The sequence below is a fragment of the Ambystoma mexicanum genome, chromosome 5q, assembly GCF_040938575.1.
Source record: "Ambystoma mexicanum isolate Mex_15411 chromosome 5q, UKY_AmexF1_1, whole genome shotgun sequence".
In the NCBI taxonomy this organism is placed as follows: Eukaryota; Metazoa; Chordata; class Amphibia; order Caudata; family Ambystomatidae; genus Ambystoma; species Ambystoma mexicanum.
The window spans coordinates 365,233,371-365,253,919 of record NC_090933.1 but is presented as its reverse complement, the minus strand read 5'-3'; the positions used below and the strand labels follow the sequence as shown (position 1 = coordinate 365,253,919).

Below are 20,549 nucleotides of genomic sequence, written 5' to 3'. Positions count from 1 at the left end.
TTATTTTTTGCTGATCTCTATTAAGCCTCCTGCTAGAGAAAACGTTTTTACCCCACACACATCGTATAACCTTTTTCCTCTACCTTGGTGTTTTTATCAATATTAGTTAGTCACACACTTTTTTAGTATTTAGATAGTTGCACCCCACGTGTGCCTTTAAAAGACTTCTCTTTATATGCTCACCCTACTTGCAATAGGTTGCCAACAGGCATTGTGTGCCCTTATTCAACTAACCTTTGCAGGTATAAACTTCTCACAATTATTTACACAACGTCCCAATAGATTAGCAACAGACAGCATATGCGATTATGTGGTTGGCCTTTATCTGCACCAGCTTTTTACCATGTTTTACGCAGCACACTACATGTGCATTTCTTTCCTTATCTGTCCACCGTGTTCGCAACAACTCTTCCCATCCCTTTGCAACACTCCTTATAGCTGCTCTTTATGTGCCTAGAATTGTCACCATCCGTATCGCAATAGACCACATTTACTTTTGTGTGTGAACGTAGTAATCACAGACTCTTCCAATACCTCCATGGCCCCCGCCTCGTATACGGTAATGCCTTTATGCGCACCCCGAAATCATAATGATTTCTCGACAAACAACGGGTGGCTAATGCTAACCTTTAAGTCCTCCAGTGAAATCCCTGTACTTTGCAGCAACCCTCTTGTCCCCTTATGATGCTGACCGCGGTAGAAGTTCGCAATACCTTTACAAGTCACCACGTATAGGTCTATGTGGTTGTGTATATTTTGCAATCACGCTATTTTAGCAGCAGGCTGCGTCTCTGATTGAACTGCCAACCGTCATATTCTCCGACTGTTTGCAGTACACTCACGACGCTCCATGCGTACAATTCTATTTGCCAACATGACGTGAACACAATGTTACAGCCTACCTCATGTGCACTTTCGGCTCGTAAACTTTTTCTTATGTTATTGTGAGCTTATACACACAGTTCCAGCTCATGACTCCAGTACAGAACGACGACATCTTTCTCTGTCAATCATTGATTTATGAATATATATATATCGTTCGATAACTTTGGCCTCAGTCCCCACCTCCAGCTCCCGGCTAACAGGCACTTCTGGGCACTTCCTTGGTGCGCGCGCGCTGGTTTGCGCAGACCGTCCTTGTTGAATTCTGGGACCTGGTGGGCAAGGCTAATCCTTGACAAAATGTATGAATGAAAGTCTCTATATCCACACAGGTTCCACGCTTCTCTGTTGCTGCAGCAGGCACCCCAGGCTAACAGGCACTTCTGCTGAAGTCGTAATAAGTTGCGTTCCACTGCCCTAGTCTGAATGAGATTTAATTGCCCTCTTACTGCTCTATACTCTCTTTTGATGGCTCCTGTGTGTTTCAGGCCCATCTGTGCCATTCTCTCTTTAAGTCTACTCTCCAGCTGGTCTTCCTCCCGTTTTAGCTGTCTGTCCCTTCTAGCCTTTAACGTGATAATCTTCCCTCTTATTGTGACCTTGAGGGCATCCCACCATACTTGCGGAGTTGTGTCCTCCCAACTGTTACTACCCGCAAACTCCTTTAGCTCTTCCTCAATTTCCCAGGCTAGTATTGCATCTTTAAATAACGGTGTTGGGTATCGCCACTTCCACAGGCCAGGAGGGCCTCGTGGTCCGAGTACGGACAGGGTCATTGGGGCGTGATCAGAGAGCGCAATAGCTCCTAGTGCAATGTTTGTGGTTTTGCCTCGCAGTGGCTTAGATAACCATATGTAATCAATTTGTGAATGTGATCTGTGTGCATGTGAATAAAAGGTATATCCTTCTGTGTCACCCTGTATCTCCCTCCTTTTTTTCTTCTTGAGGTCTCCTGAGGGTCCCGCCATTGGTCCCCACGATGTCGTGCTCCTGTCTTTAGTAGGGTCCCAAGCCATATTGAAATCCCCCGTTAGTATAATGCGTCCCCTGGTGAATTTTTCAAGCCGGGTGAGGTTTTTTTTGTATAAAGGGGTCCTGGCCTACATTTTGCGCATATAGTGTCGCCACCGTATATGTCTCCCCCCTCCCCTCAAGTACCATGGCCAAGTACCTTCCCTGCTCATCCTTTTGCGTTGCTTTGACTGTCGGGCCCAACCCGTCTTTCAGTGCAATCAATACTCCCCTTTCTTGCAGGGTTGTGTGGCCTGAATTACTCTGGAGTATCCCCATACCTTTATCCAATGCACATCTCGAGTTTGCATGTGGGTTTCTTGTAGCGTCACTATATGTGCTTGTTGCTTTCATAGAAACCTCTCCACCCTCTTCCTTTTAACCTGCAAGTTTAACCCGTTGACATTTAATGATAATACATTCAACCGTTCCATGTTAGCCGTTCAAGAATCCCTGTAGTAGCCCCCCCGCGCCTATAGAGCCCCGAGTTTCCTTTTCCCCCCTCTCCATAGGAAACGTACCGTCCCCCTTTCAAGTTTCGAGCTCCTGGATCTCTGTCCCCCCCTTCCCCCTCCTCATCCCCCTGGTGCCCCACCCTTCCCTGAACCCCCCCTGGATGAGCTCTCAGCTGGCTCTCGGCCCCCTTCGTTCTGTGCTGACGAGAGCTGGGCTCTAAGACATACCCAAATTTGCCCAATGCGGGACCACCTAATAGCGTCGGCCCCCCCTCCCCGCCGTGAGGCTTCTCAGATGCTAGCTTTTTCCTGAATCGGTGCACTTCTCTTTTGTTAGCGAGAGCCCTCCCCGGGCTTACTTTTATGTTTTGGCTGTTCCTCCGGAGTTCAGGTTCTGCTGGCGCTTTCTGGCAAACTGTTCAGGCATTCTGCCACCACTTTATTCGGCTCCATCCGATTTGTGAAATAGTGCTCCCCTTTCTTAGACTGGTTGGGCCCACCGTGGACCAGTCCCATGGTTTGCGAGCGTTGTGGCGGGTGACTGATCCTGCCGGAAGTTGCTCTTCCAGGCCCAGTAGGTCCATCCCTTGCTCGCAGGTCGTGATCTTGTGTTGTCTACCCTGCCAGTTAAAGCTCAGACCGAATGGATGGGTCCATCTATATCTAATTTGCTGGGCTCTCAGGTGCGTCAGGACCAGACTTATTCAGCCTCCTTTTGATCAGTGTGATTTATGCCAGGTCTTGATATAAAAATATCTCTGCATAGTTCTAGATGATACGATTTGCCTTCCTGGCTTTCTCCAGAACCTTTTCTTTTATCGCAAAATTATGGAAAGCCACCAGGACGTCCCTCAGCCTCAATCCTGGCCCGCAATGGGCCCACCCTCTGGATCCTATCAAACTGTACATCTGCCCCTGACTCCGAGTCAAGGAGGTCTGTGAAGATGGTGTTAAGTGTTTGTGATCGGTCCGAGTCTTGTACATCCTCTGGTAGGGATTTGATGTGTATATCGGCTCTCCTGGATCTATTTTCTACATCTTCGGCCTGTAGTTCTAGGTTTTGGGTGGCCCCACCAGTGTTTCCAGGAGGGTTTCGGCTTTCCTCTCGTCCTCGGTTAGCTCCTGTTTTGGCCCGCTCGTTGGTGTCGACCCTCTCTTCTATTTTGTTGATATCCCTTTTTATTTCCTTTATTCTCTCAGCCAGGTTTTCCCTCTGGCTTGCCGCAGTGATCTTATTGACCAGCTCGCCCATGAATTGCTTGAGTGCAGAGTGCGTGACCGGTCTGTCCTGACCTCCCTGGCTAGGATCTGCACCATGATCTATTGACCAGTCTCCCGTTGCCTGTTCTCCCTCTGGATCTGCTTCTTTAGCCCAGATATTTGTGAGCGACCCATCTTGTCGTTTTGCGTTTTTCAGGGCAGACATAGGGTCCTTCATTCCGTTTCTTGACATTGCAGGGATGTTGCTGGCTGGCGTGCGTTATATATGCTGGGTCGACTTCGATGCCGCTCCGGCTGGCTGATCAGGTGGGGAGCAGAGTCCCACCTTGATGCTGGCCGCGGGGCCTGCGCCTTCTTTTTGGGGCCTTCTGTTCCGCCTTTTCCCGGCCTTATTCTTTTTATATCGTGCCGTGACCGAAATTGGGATTGGGGATTCTGCGCTGCCGAGGAAGGTGTGGATGCTTTGATTGGGCTAAGTGGGAGCACGCCTCGCTTGGATTGCCACTTGCTGGGAGGGCCTATCCCCTCTCTTGTTGACTGATTATGCTTGTGCTCAGTTTCTGGGTTTCAGATACGGGTCAGGGGTGTGCAGGTTCTGTACTGTGGCTCTGCCAGGTAGCCCTTCTCCCTGGGTGGACTTTTTGGGTCTTGCCCTCACCCCTCGTAGTTTCCCGTCGCGTGTAGGGTGTCTTTGGAATAGGGTACTCGGTCGGTTAGAGGGCTTCTGCTTCCCCTATACTCGGAGGGGGAGCTCCCTCCTTGAGTTGGATGGCCTTGGCACAGTTCTTGGGACCGAGGTTAGCTTCTAGCCAGTGGCAATGTGGGGCACCTTTCCCGGGCAGTGATCCAAAACTACGTGGGCCCAGGGGATCTGGGAACGCTGGTTTGCAAGGAGGAGATCTGATCCTCTGTAATTGGGTGCTGCGGAGATCTGCAGAGAATCTGGCTTAATCACTGCTCCGGCGCATTCGCAGTGGATGGCTTTACCCAATACTTGCAGTGGGCGCAGGCTTTTACCCGTTTTCAGCTGCAACCTCTCCAGAGGCGCTGCGCCTGTGTAGTCCCTTGGGCACCCTCTCGCTTCTGAGCCGCAAGGGCCGGTCCAGGTTCTGTCCGGGGGTGGGCGATGGTCCTTCTGCTTCTCTGGCCCCCACTCTGTTCCTCTCCGCCGGCCTCCGCAACAGCCAGCTGGGTGCACCTACCCCCGAGCGGAGGTGCGTGTGACCTGTTCTGCGGGAAGTTTCTACGCTGGAGCCAATAAATAAATTAGTAACAAAATACAGATACTCCAAAATAACGCCCTTAGGGCCGCACTCAGTATCTCTAGGAAAGAACATATCTCCGACACTAGAAGGAAGTACAAGTGACTATCCACACATGAGGAAATCAGATTAAAACCAGCATCCTTTACTCATAAATGCCGTAAAGAATAAAGCACCACGATATATAATAGAAAGATTTTCTAGAAAATCATCCACTAGACCCATGAGACTAGTGAACTCCAACTGCCTCCAGGTGCCTAACTTCAAATTATCCACTATCGGGGGAACCAGCTTCCCAGTTACAGCAGCTCAATTGTGGAACTCACTACCCAACACTCTCAGAATGGACCAAACCTTTACTGAATTTAGGCAAAATCTGATTATGTGGCTCTTAGAGAATGAGGTTAAATAAACCTGCATAACCTGACTATACTTGTGAATAACTGTACATTTTGCTATATATATATATATATATATATATATATATTTCTGAGGCTTGTGGAATCTGCTTAGATCACATGCTGTGCATAGGCCGACATCTAGTGGAAGCTGCGGAGTATTAGTTTGTTTTTCGAAACTCGAAAATGGGCGTCGACACAGGGCGTGCCAGTAATACTATCCCTAATGTGACGTCCACTTTACCCAAGATCCCTCACACGTCTAGGATACTCAGATTGTTTTTTTCCGCCATACTGGTCGGAAGCATTTTGCGGAGTCCCCTGGCCTTAGCCATACTTTTGCTAAAATATTGATTAATTTACATCCTTTCCCGATCCCAACGTCGAACTTCGACACTCGACGCCGGCTGGAGAAGAAATCGACCGTCGGCTGCTGCACGACGGATTTGGGCCTCAGAAGGCCTCTGGCCTCGGCCCTGCAAGTACGGAGAGTGGGGGGTTGGACATACTCTACACTCTTGGTATATAGGTACACCTTATACATTTCCTATACTTAACAGCCCGCTGCCTCAAGGTGCGTATGGAGGGTGCCCCTTTTCAATTCTGCCCCAAGTGCAATCGCAAATACCCTTGGGTCGACAGGCACGCCACGTGCAATCTCTGCTTGCCGAGGGACCACCCCGAAGCGAACTGCAGAGCGTGTAGTAGGTTTAAACCTAAGACACTTAAGGACTGTTCAACGAAGCGTTGGGCCCACCACGCCAGGCAGGCGGCCATGGCAGCGGAGGGCGCCTTCAGCGATGGCAGCGACGCCGTGCGTTCGGACGGCGAGGGCATTACGGCGTCGAAAGACAGCCGAGCGCAGGTCCCCGACCTCGGAAGGTCGTCCGACAGGGCGTCTATTTGGAAGACCCCCGGCGACACAGGCGCTTCACACACCACTCACACTAAACACACGAAGTCCAACCGAGACTCGACGTCGAGTTCTCGGAAAGAGGCACAAACAGAACGGTCTGAATCGGTGTCCTCTGGGCGTTGTCGATCGAGATCGCTGCATGACTCCAGGCAATCATCCACTCTTGCCAAGAGTGCCTCGCTCCCTAGGCTAACAGAAGTTCGATCGTCGGAGGACGAAGACGACTTCCACCCCCAGGCCGCGCTCCAGGAGTCGGAGCCCGCAGACAAGATCAGCGCGGCCCCACGTTCGAAGGACAGGGACTCTACCCCCGATCCTCGACGCCAGGCGTCGAAAACCTCCGGAGCCACTAAGGGACAGGGAAAACATTTTTCCACTCACGGGGAGGGGGGAAAACAGCAGAAGAAGCAGCCTCTGCACTCTTCCACACCTGTGAAACACTCCGCTCCTCCTAAACAGACAGACAAGACCAGGTCTGCTGATATTTATAAAACCAGCAAATCTACTCAAGATAAATCTCCTAGACTTTCTGAGAGAGTCATTCCCAGTTCCAAAAAATGGTCGAGTGATGACATAGATAGGGTCATGTCAAGGATGTCTTCTTTGGCAGACTTTTACGAATAAAATCCAGACCATTTCCTTTCATATGATCCACAAGGGGCTACTCCCTCAGGCTCTAATGATCCTATACCCCCGAGCAAGAAGCCCCAGTTTGAGACACCAATGAGGTCTACAGACCCCTTCGAGGTACAACCATACTCACGGCTATACTCGCTGTATCAAGGAGAGACTTCCTTTGGTGAGGACCAAGATTTTGGCATGGTGGAAGAGCAAACCGGGACAGGCTACTATGGGGATGATGAGGACCAAGAAGAGGAAGAGGAAGACCCTGAAACCTACAGAGTAGATTCCCCGGTAGAGAAGGAAGCCCTGGTTACCGACTCCCCTGTCGATAACCAACCCCTCCTGAACAAGGTTCTCGCACGTGGCATGGTGGAAGAGCAAACCGGGACGGGCTACTATGGGGATGATGAGGACCAAGAAGAGGAAGAGGAAGAGGAAGACCCTGAAACCTACAGAGTAGATTCCCCGGTAGAGAAGGAAGCCCCGGTTACCGGCTCCCACTGTCGATAACCAACCCCTCCTGAACGAGGTTCTCGCACGTGCAGCAGAACATTTCCATATTGACACCCACGGTGTCCAGGAAGAGAGGGACTTCGCCGAGGAGTTAGTGGGAGAAAGGAGGCCTGTTGCCCAGACCATCCCTATCCTTAAGTCTATTCAGCGAAGAATAGACCCGTCCCTGGTGAACCCAAACCTCACCAGAGCAGTCAATTGAAACTTTTCAGGGCCGCCCAGTCTGACCCTCTCTATATAAGAGGACATCTGAAGCCAGACTCCCTAGTTGTCACTAACACTCGTAAGAGGGCTGGAACACCCTTGTCATCGTCCGAAGCTCCTCCAGACAAGGAGAGCAAAAACGATGTTTTCGGCAGGAAAGTAGCCTCAACGCCCGCCTATCAGGCAAGGATTGCAAACTCCACCACCCTGTTGGCCAGCTACAACTGCCATCAGTGGGAAGAAGTCGCGGCACTCATAGCCTCTGCACCAGAACCCTTAAAGGGCCAGTTAGCACGAATTTCCGCAGAGGGTAGAGCCGTGTCTGGTTGCATTTTAAAAGCAACCTTTGACGCCGCGGACAACGCAGGCAGATTGATAGCAGAAGGTACTGTTATCAAGAGACATGCATGGTTACGGCAGTCTGGTTTTAAGGCAGAAACCCAGGCATCATTGTTGGACAAACCGGTGGAAGCCGATCTGTTGTTTGGTAAGGCAGTCGAGGACGCACTGAAGAATGCCAAGGACGAATACGAGACACTCAAGTCCCTTGGCCAGTTAACCAATAAACCCCCTAACCAGAGAGGGAATAGTAATTTTCGTCGCCCACGCGGCCAAAATTCCCAGAGAGGATCTAACTATTCCCAGGGGCAGGGTACACAGTGGAACAACAGCAGCCAACAGTCTACCCAGGGTTACTTCAGGGGTAATAGGAGAGGACGTGGTAAAGGCAGAGGCAGCCCCAGTAAAGGAGGCGTCACGCCTCCACCAAAGCAGTGCTGCTCAGTTCAGGGTCCCTTCTCACGCAACCCCAGTAGGGGGGGGGACGCATTTCCAACTTCACCCAGGCTTGGGAAGGGATCACATCAGACAGATGGGTGCTGTCAACAGTATCCGGAGGGTACTGTATAGAACTACTGCAGCGTCCCCGGAACCATCCTCCACGACAGAGTACACTCTTTAGAACATCAGAAGATTCTCCTCGAGGAGATCGCCAATCTGCTAGCAAAGGACGCGATAGAACTCGTCCCGGTACACCAGGTAAACAAGGGTATTTATTCAACTTACTTCCTTGTGCCAAAAAAAGATTTGACAATGCGCCCAGTATTGGACTTACTTGTTGGCAGGCCGTATGTCAAGCCCCAAAAGTTTCTTATGACCACGCTACAAGAGGTAATCCCCCTCCTAAAAAAGGGGGATTACATGGCAACCTTGGATATGAAAGATGCCTATTTTCATATTTCCATGTTCCCAGCGCACAGAAGGTACTTGCGCTTCAAGGTGGACAGTCGGCACTACCAGTTCAAGGTACTGCCCTTCGGGATAGCTTCGGCACCAATGGTATTCACCAAGGTACTGGCGGTGGCGGCTGCAGAGCTACGCATGGAGGCAATCCCGGTATACCCTTATCTGGACGACTGGCTCATAACGGGGGAAACCCCAGTAATTTGCAGGACAAACATTCAAAGGACTATCGACCTCCTCCACGAATTAGGCTTCTCAATCAACGAGAAAGTCAAGCCTGGTGCCAAGCACCTCCAAACAGTTCCTAGGAGCAATCCTAGATACTCAAGAGGGGTTGACATTTCCTTCAAAGGAAAGAATTTGGAATATACTACTGCAAATTCCGCAATATCAGTCCGTTCACCAAATAACGGTACGCAAAGCAATGTGTTTGCTGGGCATGATGGCGTCATGTATTTACCTGGTCCCCCACGCGCGCCTGCGCATGTGTCCCATGCAGGAATGGTTGGCGAAACAGTGGTCTCAGGCAAGTGGTCAGTGGGACGATCTAGTGGTCGTTTCGCCAACACTAGTACAAAGACTTCACTGGTGGACAAGAGAGAATCTTGCACAGGGAAAACCCTTTTACGATCCCGGTACAGGCAGTAGTCACTACCGATGCATGTCTGACGGGGTGGGGAGCTCACCATCTCCACCACACAGCTCAGGGTCTCTGGTCTCCCTCAGTCGCCAAGAACCACATCAACCTGCTAGAGCTTGGCAGTATTCAGAGCGCTTCAAGCGTTCGAGCCCCACCTACTAAACCTGTCAGTGCAAATCCGGACGGACAGCACAACAGCCATGTTCTACCTGAACAAGCAAGGAGGGACTCGTTCGCCAAATCTGTCCAAGCTTGCCCAGAAAATCTGGATATGGGCACTCAGACGGAACATCTTCCTGTCATCACAACATGTTCCAGGGGAGCTCAATTCCCTAGCAGATGCTCTGAGCAGAGACTCCCTCCCAGAGGAACACGAATGGGTTCTACACAGAGAGGTCGTAGAAGATATCTTCTCTCAGTGGGGTTTCGTTTCCCCACTATAGACTTATTCGCCACAAGCGAAAACAGACAATGCCCAGGATTTGCATTCAGGTTCCCCCAACCAGACTCCCAGGGGAACGCCCTGTGGATGAACTGGTCAGGGATGTTTGCGTACGCTTTTCCACCAACTCCTCATCAGGTAGGTGGTCAACATGATGAACAGATAGTCGATGACGCTCGTCCTAGTTGCTCCCATGTGGGCAAGACAACCGTGGTTCCCACACCTACGCAGGATGGCGGTGTGATGGGCTTACAAACTTCTGGCCTGGTACAACCTACTGTCCCAGCACCAAGGTCAAACAGTGCATCAGCAACCCAACTCAATGAACCTGGCAGCATGGCTCCTGAGGTCATAGAGTTTGGACACCTCAAATTACCACAGAGGTGTATGGACATCCTAAAGGAAGCTAGGAAACCAAACACAAGGCACTGTTACTTTGACAAGTGGAAGAGATTTGTTATCTGGTGCCAGAGTAAACAAATCAACCCAGTTGATTGCACTCCTTCCACTATTGTTACATACTTGCTCCACCTGCTGGATGCAGGATTGGTTTTTAACTCACTGAAAGTACACCTGGCAGCCCTGTCGGCATACACCACTTCCCATAACAAGGTCTCGTGGTGGAAAGTACCAGTAGTTAAAGCCTTCATGGAAGGAGTAAATAGACTTCACCCTCCTATTTCAAACCCACCACCAGGGTGGGACCTTAATGTGGTGCTATCTAAGCTCATGGGCCCCCCTTTTGAGCCCATGCATAAAAGCAGTCTCAAACACCTGACTTATAAAACGGCCTTCTTAGTAGCTATTACTTCTATAAGAAGGGTCAGTGAAATTCAGGCTCTGTCAGTGCAGGATCCCTTCTTTACTGTCCATAAAGACAAACTGGTTTTACGCACACACCCTAGGTTCTCGCCTAAGTTTATATCAAAATTCCACGTAAACCAGTCCATCGAGCTTCCGGCTTTCTTCCAGGACCCTCAAAGCTCGGCTGAGGTGAAACTACACATCCTAGATGCGCGTAGGGCGGTCCTCTACTATGTAAATAAAACAAGACCGCTAAGGAAACAGATCAACTGTTTGTCTCCGTAGCTACAGGCAGAGAGGGGGATCGCGTCTCTAAAGGTGCCATCTCGAAGTGTATTATTAACTGTATCCAGCTGTGTTACTCACTCTCTGAAAGAACTCTGCCTTTCACGCCAAGAGCCCACTCTACTAGAGGCATTGGGGCCACTCTGGCTTTTATTGCAAATGTACCCCTTGACACCATTTGCAAAGCAGCTACTTGGAGCTCTATTCACACTTTTACTCAGCATTACTGCATTGACACCCATTCCAAGGCAGATACACAAGTGGGACAATCGGTTCTAAGACACTTATTTGCTCATGACCCTTCTCACATCCCACCTCCTTCTTCAGGTACTGCTCGCTAATCTATGCACAGCATGTGATCTAAGCAGATTCCACAAGCCTCAGAAGGGATACATTACTCACCGTAATCGTATTTCTGATGCTTGTATCTGCTTAGATTCACATGCGACCCACCCATCCTCCCCTCTGAGAGAAGGCACATGGTTGTTTGTAGTCTTACCTTTCTGTCTATCTGCTTGGATTATCTGTACTCATGCTACTCCTCATGCTACCTCATGTCAGAAAAAATACAATCTGAGGATCCTAGACGCGTGAGGGATCTTGGGTACAGTGGACGTCACACTAGCGGATAGCATTACTGGCACGCCCTGTGTCGACACCCATTTTCGAGTTTCGAAAAACAAACTGTAATACTCCGCAGCTTCCACTAGTTGTCGGCCTATGCACAGCATGTGAATCTAAGCAGATACAAGCATCAGAAATACGATTACGGTGAGTAATGTATCATATATATATATATATGTATATATATATATATATATTTATTTATTTTGAAATAAAGTTTGCATGCAGCCACAAAAAGATTGTCCATGGTGACAGTTTTCTATAGAGTGTTATTTTCTGTATACTTGAGTGTTGTCTGCATGAGTAATTCTCAAATCCTTGTGTGGCTGCTGCACAGAAACGATTAGAAAATAGATTGATATGAGAGAGAAAGATTTTTTACTCAAATGCGCCAACCTATAGGGTTACATTTGTTGCGGTGAGTCTTCAAATTATAGATCCAATTAACAATTTTAGAAGAAAGAAAAATCTTCAATGTATTAATTCTGTTCTGTAGTAGTTTTTATTTTGAGTTCCACATGTTACCATCACATGTAAAGTTCCATTCAGTCCAAGTGTTTACTTCACACTTAAAAATTCAACAAGTGAAAGATTCTCAAAGAATATCAATTTTCTCACTCAATATTTTTGTTCCCACTCGACAAGTGTTTCCCCCTTGATAGTTACAATGGTTCATCAGGAGTGCAAATCCTAGTCTAAATAACATTTTTTATGAAAAAAAGAAAAAAAAAGGGAGAAGAAAACATTGTAATTTATTGTTGAATAGATGCAATTACTGTACATTTTTTTTGTGGTAATTTGTTGTCAGCTCTCTGCTGGTGATTATTAACAACTTCTGTTAAATAGAGAAAGCTTGTTTAGAAAATGGAAGGTCTTTCCAAATTGCTAAGGTTTAGTTAAAGATGGCTTGGAAATATGTTAACTTTTCAATACAGAAATGCCTACTTATACGGATCTAATTAAGCTTACCTTGGTTTTCTGTTCATTTTAGTCTTCTATTAAGCGTACTTCCTGTTCCTCTATTCTAGCAGCCATGTATTTTTTCCTAAAGTACATAAAACATTCAGCAAGTTTCCATCATTACGACCAATTATAAATGGAATCGGATCAATTACAGAAAATACTTCTCAGTACACTGATACACATCTTCAACCGCTAACCACCAATTTAGCCCCTTTTGTGAAGGATTCCAAACACATTATTCAACAAGTAAATCAGATTCCATGCCACGAAAACTACCTATTTGTTACCTTGGATGTAGTTCAACTCTATGCAAACAAAGGGGGGTCTGGGAATCTCTCTACCAGCACGAACACAGCCCAATGACCTGTTCTTGGGTGAATAACCCCTGGGAGAGACTCTACCAAGTCTTTAGCTCACTGTCCTTTTCACAGAGAAGAAATTTCTCCGCATATCAGCCTTTGTCCTGCCCAGGGGCAGTCCAGCGCCGAAATGCTAGGCAATTCTCCTCTGAACAAGAGTACCATCAGTAACCCCATACACGTGTTTCAGCCTTGTTGGGCATCATCAGTGAGGTGAAACTGTTGCCTCTCTAAGAACAGTGAGCAACTCTACACTAGCATTCAGCACAACAAAGGCATGGAAAGCACATCATACTTTCTAAAAGCTAGATCCATTGCTTATCAACAACAAAATCAAATGATCCTTGAAATGCTCCACTTCTGTCTGCACAATAATATCTTCACCTTCAATAATACCCTATACAAACAACGTCAAGGTACAGTTGTTAAGAATCACCAGCAGAGAGCTGACAACGTAAATTACTACAAAATAAACGTACAGTAATTAAAATCTTTATTTAAACAACAATTTTAACAATGTTTTCTTTTCCCTTTTTTCTTTTTTTAAAAAACAATGCTATTTAGACTAGGATTAGACTAGGATTTGCACTCCTGATGAACCATTGTAACTTTCAATGGGGAAACGCGTGTCGAGTGGGACCAAAAATATTGAGTGAGAAAATTGATATTCTTTGAGAATCTTTCGCTTATTGAATTTTTAAGTGTTAAGTAAACACTTGGACTGAATGGAACTTTACATGTGATGGTAACATGTGGAACCCAAAATAGAGTGGGAACATAATTAATCGAGTTAGAAAATTGATATTATTCTTTGAGACTTTTTTAGCTTATTGGATTTTTAAGTGTGAAGTAAACACTTGGACTGAATGGAACTTTACATGTGATGGTAACATGTGGAACTCAAAATAAAAGTACTACAGAACAGAATTAATACATTGAAGATTTTTTCTTCTAAAATTGTTAATTGGATCTATAATTTGAAGACTCACCGCAACAATTTATTTTCTATATATATGTATATACAATGTATAACTGTTAGATTAGATGTTTTTCTGATACTTCTGCAACCAATGGAACCATTGTAACCTTTGTATCAAGCTGTATGACTCCTTACTGCCTGCGCCCTGATACCTTCGGGACTGGCGTGCTTAATAAATATTAAACAAAACAAACAAGCATAGTGTGCAAAGGCTGTGGCCACTGGCCTGTATTAATAAAAAGAATTAAAAACAATATGTACAGTGGCTACGACCGAAGGCCTTTGATGAGTTAAAAAATGCAGTGGGCATGGCCGACGGGCGTGGCCACAAGCCATGGCTATTGGTATGGAAAAAAAGTACAGTATAAAAAAATCGTTAAGTTGTAAACAAATCTGTGGTATAACAAAACCCTTGAAAATCACGGAAAAAAGTTGCAGGGGTGTTAAGGTGAAAAGTACCCCCGAAAAAGACAATATCCTGGAGAAAAGATTTGCATTTGGGCTAATTTGCATACCCACAATGCCTTGCTGTTGTGGCTCAGAACTGGAGGTGAACTTCCAGCGATGGCTACTAGGGGCGCTGTGGAGTGTGTGACTCGGCTCAAATGGATTTTCATATTTTCACATTTCAGCTGAAAGATTTTTTTTTCCAAACCTTTTCAAACCCACCATAACTTTCTTGGTGGTATATGTATGTATATGACTTAATGAAAATTAAGTTACAAACTTTTGGAATATCATCAAATGTAATTTGTGATACACCATCAGCAAGGGGGAGGCACACAAAGAAAGTGAATTGCAGCTGTGGAGAGTTCATCAATTAGGAGGTAAGTTTGGGGCGGTGGTGAGACAAAATGCAAACAGTACAGGGTTGCATTCGGCTCTACTACGAGACTTGATCTGCTATAGCATCCGTCACATCCCCAATGCTACAAGCAAGTGCATGGGCATGTTAAGGCAATGACAAGGACTTCCATTGCTAGGGAATCATAGAGCAGTAATCTCCAGAGTCAACATATGTTATGAGTGGTTCTCAAATGATCAATATTTAGCTAATGTGTGTGAGAGGGTAGCAGTCATTTTCTCCATGGCACACACTTGACAGATCTTTGCCCACTGCATATGCGTCACAAACCGTCCATTCTCGTCCAGTTACTGGCAACAGTTTTCATGTGGGATGAACCTGAAATCTGTTTGCTATAGAAAGGTCTAAAATTGTGCTTTTTCCTCACTATGGTGTTTTCCTTCACAGGGTGTCTAGTGGATGTTCTAGTTTTGGATTGCCGCTTCAATCTTGTGAATATCAGTGCACCTGTTCCTGTGATTTCACTTCTCTTGCGCCTGTTAAGAAAGTACAGAGTGACCATGTTCCTTGTAGATTGTGCAAGAGGGAACTAGTATATCAGACATTGCAGCGTTATCCTTTAAATAGGATTGGGAAACTGAACAATTTGAATATGGACTTACTGTTGCTTCAGGGGATCATCTAGTCCAGATGCATTTGGCCATGGAATGAGACAGTACCTGAGTATGCAATCTTTGGCTCACCAGGTGTTTTGTACTACTTCCCGTCTACCTTGTCTGGAATAATCAGTGGTGAGGTATCATAGTTGTAGTCCAAAACATCTGTAAGCCTCATGTTGCAGACACGTGGTGTCTCAAGAGTATTTGCCATCCTGATCTCAAGAGTTGCGATGACAATGACCCATTCATTATTGTTGTTCTAGCCACTGATCTAAAATCTTGATTGCCTATTTTAATCTCTTGCAGGGAGATTGGGCAGTTGGTCTTTTTGCTCAGCTGTCTTGTAATTATATCTTTGAAGAACTTATGTTTGACATGGACTGTGAAGAGATTCTAAAGTTATGTTACTTCTGATTCATTACATGTTTTGTATGTTAACTAACTACTTGTACCTGCCGTTAACGTCTAGTGTTATGATTGAGTTTCACTTTTTGCTCTGTGCATTTGTATTATTATGTTGTATGGGTAATACCAATCTCGCATTGTAATTCTCTTCTTTATCTTCTTGTAAAAGTAATTGTTTGCTGTCTAGTATAGTTGCTCACAAGAAGTATACATTATGATTGCTGGATTATCACACTGATGAACTGTACCTGTTTCTCTTGAATTTTAGTGATCATGCCGGATATATACGTCCTCCACCTGTGCTTCGTAGTTTGAACAGCGACATCTCATATTTTGGTGTTGGAGGCAAACAAGCAGTCTTTTTTGTTGGTCAGTCAGTCAGAGTAAGTAGTGCCTATCTATACAATGTTTAAGAAATAATTGGGATCAATCCAAATATTTAGCTAGACTCAACCATTACACAATGGTGAAACGTTGATTTAATCCAGTTAGTGTCTGTATTTCTTTCTGTATACAATTCTGTTTGACCTTTTCTGCCATGCAGCCCCTGCAGAGTATACATTTTAGGTTAGCTGGTTTGTTAAATTTAGATGTTAACATTTCAAATCACTTATTTGTTCTTATGTTTAATCAATATTTTTCATGACATGTTTACCAGTACCAAACTTTTTCCAGGAATCACATTTTTCCTACATTCACTTGCTTTAAATACTCTGAAGCTTTGGCTCTGTTATAGCAGCACGTGCGTTGAATATTAAACTGTTGCAGGGCTGTAAATCATTGGTGTACATTTGGAATAGCAAAGAAAAGAATGCAAAATTGAGTAGCCATCCACCTTATTTCAGTTGTTTTTCCCTCTGACCTATTCCCTCTCTTGATTCCCATGAATCCAGTTGGGATTTCTCTTCTTTTGTGTAGTTTCATTTGGATACTATGATTATAAAAAAGCTACAGCTGAGTAAGGTAAGCACACAGCTGTTTCCCTTTCTTATCTGCTGTTATTTATGACTGGAATTCATGAAGTGAAACCCCTCACACCTCTTGCTATCATGTCTTAAACTGTAGGTTGCAGGACATAAGAAACCAGTTAAAGCCAAAGTAGCCATTACTTAAAATCTACCCAGAGTGCACCTTGTGTTTGCAACTGAAGAGGTTTGTGAAAAGTGTCCCATGTGTGCATCTTTTTAGCCAATAAAACCTTGAAAGACTGGTCGTCTTCTTTTCTCTGGTATCTGATCACATTCTCTTGTAAGAAAGTGAAGAACAAAAGTTAAAGGTACAGTCCTGATCTTGGCTAAAGAGGAGCCCACACATAACACCACCCCATCAAAGTCTGTGTTGGTGGTTAAGGTCTGTAAGCCCAGGGTGCCATTGGCTAATGAGAAATCACTAGCTTATTTATCTGTGCCACCAATGGTGACTTTGTGTACAAGTAATCTGTCATTGAGTACAATAGGGAAAAAGGTCAGCCGGTCCATCAGTCTGTTCACGGGCACTCTTTGGACTGTCAAGTCCATCGAACTCCTGTCGACTAGGAAGCAGCCTTTTCTGTTAAAGGTGTCCACTGAACTTCGGTCACTGAGGAAGCAAGGTATCCCGCCTATGACCAGTCATTCACAGTTCAGGGTCTTGCTATTGAGAATTTAAATCCTCATCATTAACCAAGGTACTGGTGGATAGATTCCTCATCTGCTGTCAAGAAAATTACCATTACTCAAAGTAAAATCTCTCCAATGATCAGTGTTACTGTCGACGAGCCCATCTACGACCACACATTAAGGAATTAATCTGAGCGCCAGAGCAGATGCTAGTGGAGATGGAATCGGAATCAGACTCAGAAGATGGTATGATATGGAAGGTTTTCCTGCATGCTGGCACAACCCCGCACAACCCCTTTAGTATCAAAGTAGTAGGATGATACACAGTCTTTCTCGAAGAGCTAATGTTATCACTTCAGCAGATTGTGTCACTGATTCCAGAAGCATAAAGCCAAGAAAATATCCAGACCCCCTAATGTAAAGACGAAATGATTACGCTCACAATACTCTGTGATTCAGATCAAGACCCGTTGGTAGAGGAAGAAACATGTAGCTCCATATCAGCGGTGGCAAAACTAAAACTGAAACATTATGGGGCTCCATGCAAATAGGGGGCATGACTTAGTGGAACAGGCCAAAGGCTAGGAAAGGAAGATGGGACATAAAGCCACGGCAGCTATACGGCGGTGGACACCGCTAATGTCACAGTCAAAAAAAGGTTTAATGGGGCAGTCATAAGGTGTACAGCTTCAATGTAAGCTACTATCTTTCAACCTGAAGTGCAGTTCAAACTGCTAGGCATGCCTTTTGATGGCAGTGACTTGTTTGGCAAACAAGGAGATGACAACTAGAAGGATATAGAAGCAGATATGGACATTGGTAAAACCATGGCCACACTCAACGGAAAGTCGCTCTTCGTGTGCCTTAATGCGTTCAAGATAAAATAGGATGTCATACTTCAACTTGGTATCCTAGATGCAGACTGATGGAAGACCGAAAAATGTATTGGGGCAGAGGGAACGGAAGTCATGTAGACACCCTTCACTCTCCAGAGGCCACCTCGCTCGACTTCAGCACCCAAGTTGGAGGGTTAGAACAGTCGCCACGCTCAGTGGTAGCAACAAATAGACAACTGGGAGCTTGAGTTGGTTGTCGGACTGCTGAAATTCACAAGAAGACCTTCAGTGTTACCAACTGCTCCATCCCACCCAAACTGCATCTTCTGCCGCTGGAGAAAATAAACTTTAATAAGCAAAGGGGCAATAGAGGTAGTCCTCATCATAAAAGGGGCAGGCATCTAATCCTACCATAAATGAGTAAGGGAAAGAAATAAAAGTGGAGGAAACAATCTTTGAGAATGTTGACACTAGAGAATATACTTGAGCCTCTGAAAGGGAGTCTTCTTGGTGATGATGAGAATGTGTACTGTTATATGCTTATGACTCAGAGTCACAAAGTTCCTATGGTTCACATCAACTGCAGCACAAACGGTTCAGAGTGCTCTTGTTCAACCCATAGGTTCGTACTAGGAGTCTTGGTACCAGTTGCAGGCTCACCTATGTATACTGGGCATCAAAGTTCGTCCATATGTGGAGGACTGTTTATTTAAAGCACCCAGTGCCGAACTGTGAATCTGGCAACATAACCTCAATGTTTTACATCTGGAGGAGCAACATCTTTGCAGTTGCTGAGAACCTGTGGGCTTGGGCCATCAAACAAAATATCAATGTTTCGAAGGGATTGTGTCCTCCGACGTATTCCTCATCTTAGATATCTCCTTCCAGCTCTGCTGGCCTCGGATAATTTTTTCTCTAGAGGGCGCTGCGCGTCGACGTCCTCCGAGTCGATGTCCCTCGACAGCCGCCATATCGACGTCGACGTTATCCTGCCTATAAAGGCCGCGCGCAGCGTCCGTTGCTCAGTTCTGTTTTTCCGCGCTTACTCAGTGCTTACTCAGTGCCTCGGAATACCGTTGCTCAGTTTTTGTCAGATTAAACCTATTTACCTCGAGTTATTCGATCCGTACTCCGGCTTCAAAAAATGCCGAGATTGTGGAAAAAAGATGTCACTGACTGACCCTCACAGAGTTTGTCTGTGGTGTTTGGGAGCTGAACATCATTGTTCGGAGTGCGAGGACTGTGTATCCATGACAGCTAAGGCCCTGAAGGAGCGTAGGGGGAAGCTGGAGAAAGGTAAGACTTTTAAAGCTTCTTCTTCGTCGACGAAGTCGAGACATTCGTCTCCTCGTCACCATTCGCGCTCCAGGTCTCGGAGTGGGTCCCATCACTCCTCGAGATCGAAGCACTCGAAGAGGAGACGTCGAAGATCCCCTTCTCAGTCTTCCTCTTCCTCTGTTTCGCCAAAAAGAATCCCTTGCCCCACGAAACATAGTTCCCGGGCTAAATGGGAGGAATTCCGCAAAAATATGATGAGCGTCTTCGAGAAAGCGGCCTCGACCCCCTCGAAGACTGCCGAGAGCGATGCTCTGGTCGAAAGACCCGAAGGTCAAAAACGCTGCGAGTCTCAGTACCCGGCGAAGGAAACCTCTCGAGCGCGTCTCGAACCCTCGAGTAGGACTATGACCTCCAAACCTTCCTCGAAGGTTCCGTCGACGCCGAGGTCGGTGTCTTCGACGCCGTTGTCGAAGGGACCTTCGACACACGGGTCTGTCGACTCGACGCCAGCTTCGGCGTCGACGCGAAGAAAAGTCACGGTCACGACACACCTAGTGACTATCCCCAGGTCCTCGATGACGATGGCTTCGAGATTGTCGAGTAGAATCCCAATTCTGTCGAGGTCATCGAGGCCTCCGCCTTTGTTTTCGACGCCACGCTCGAAGCCTTCGGCGTCGACGACATCGAAGTTTTCGAGGCCGATAATGACAAGTTCGGCACCCTCTGCCTTGGAAATGGGATTTACACCCTTTATGAGTTCAGAACAATTGAGAACTATGTCCTCAATTTTGGAAGAGGGTGAATTGTCTGAACAGGAAGACACATTTGAGTTGCAGGGACCTGTAACCCCAATTAGAGAGGAATTTTCCTCTGAAGAACGCAGGTTAAAGGATCTTCATGATTCCTTACATGAGGCAAGTGGGTTAGACACTTCCCCTGAGGTGGAGTTTGCTAGGCCAGACCCGGGGGAGCATGCTGAAACCCCCTATAGAGCCTTAATGGACAGGATCACAGAGTTTATGGGGTGGTCTGCACCTTCACAATCTTTCCAACAAGATGACCTCACAGATATTCTTGATAAAGGCCCACAGGAGGATCCTGTGGTGCCTTTCCATAAAGCTCTTCAGAGGAAGATTATGACGAA

The 20,549-nt window shown here is 46.3% G+C and overlaps 1 protein-coding gene across 2 annotated transcripts in view; it reads left to right on the top strand.

The window, feature by feature from the left end:
- The window catches only part of SMCHD1 (structural maintenance of chromosomes flexible hinge domain containing 1), a 3,133,956-nt gene that overhangs the window by 206,338 nt on the left and 2,907,069 nt on the right, over positions 1-20,549 (top strand). For both annotated transcript variants that reach the window (XM_069620859.1, XM_069620860.1), the window contains exon 6: positions 15,962-16,076. In XM_069620859.1, coding sequence (XP_069476960.1) covers positions 15,962-16,076 — 115 coding nt within the window. The remainder of the gene's footprint in view (positions 1-15,961; positions 16,077-20,549) is intronic.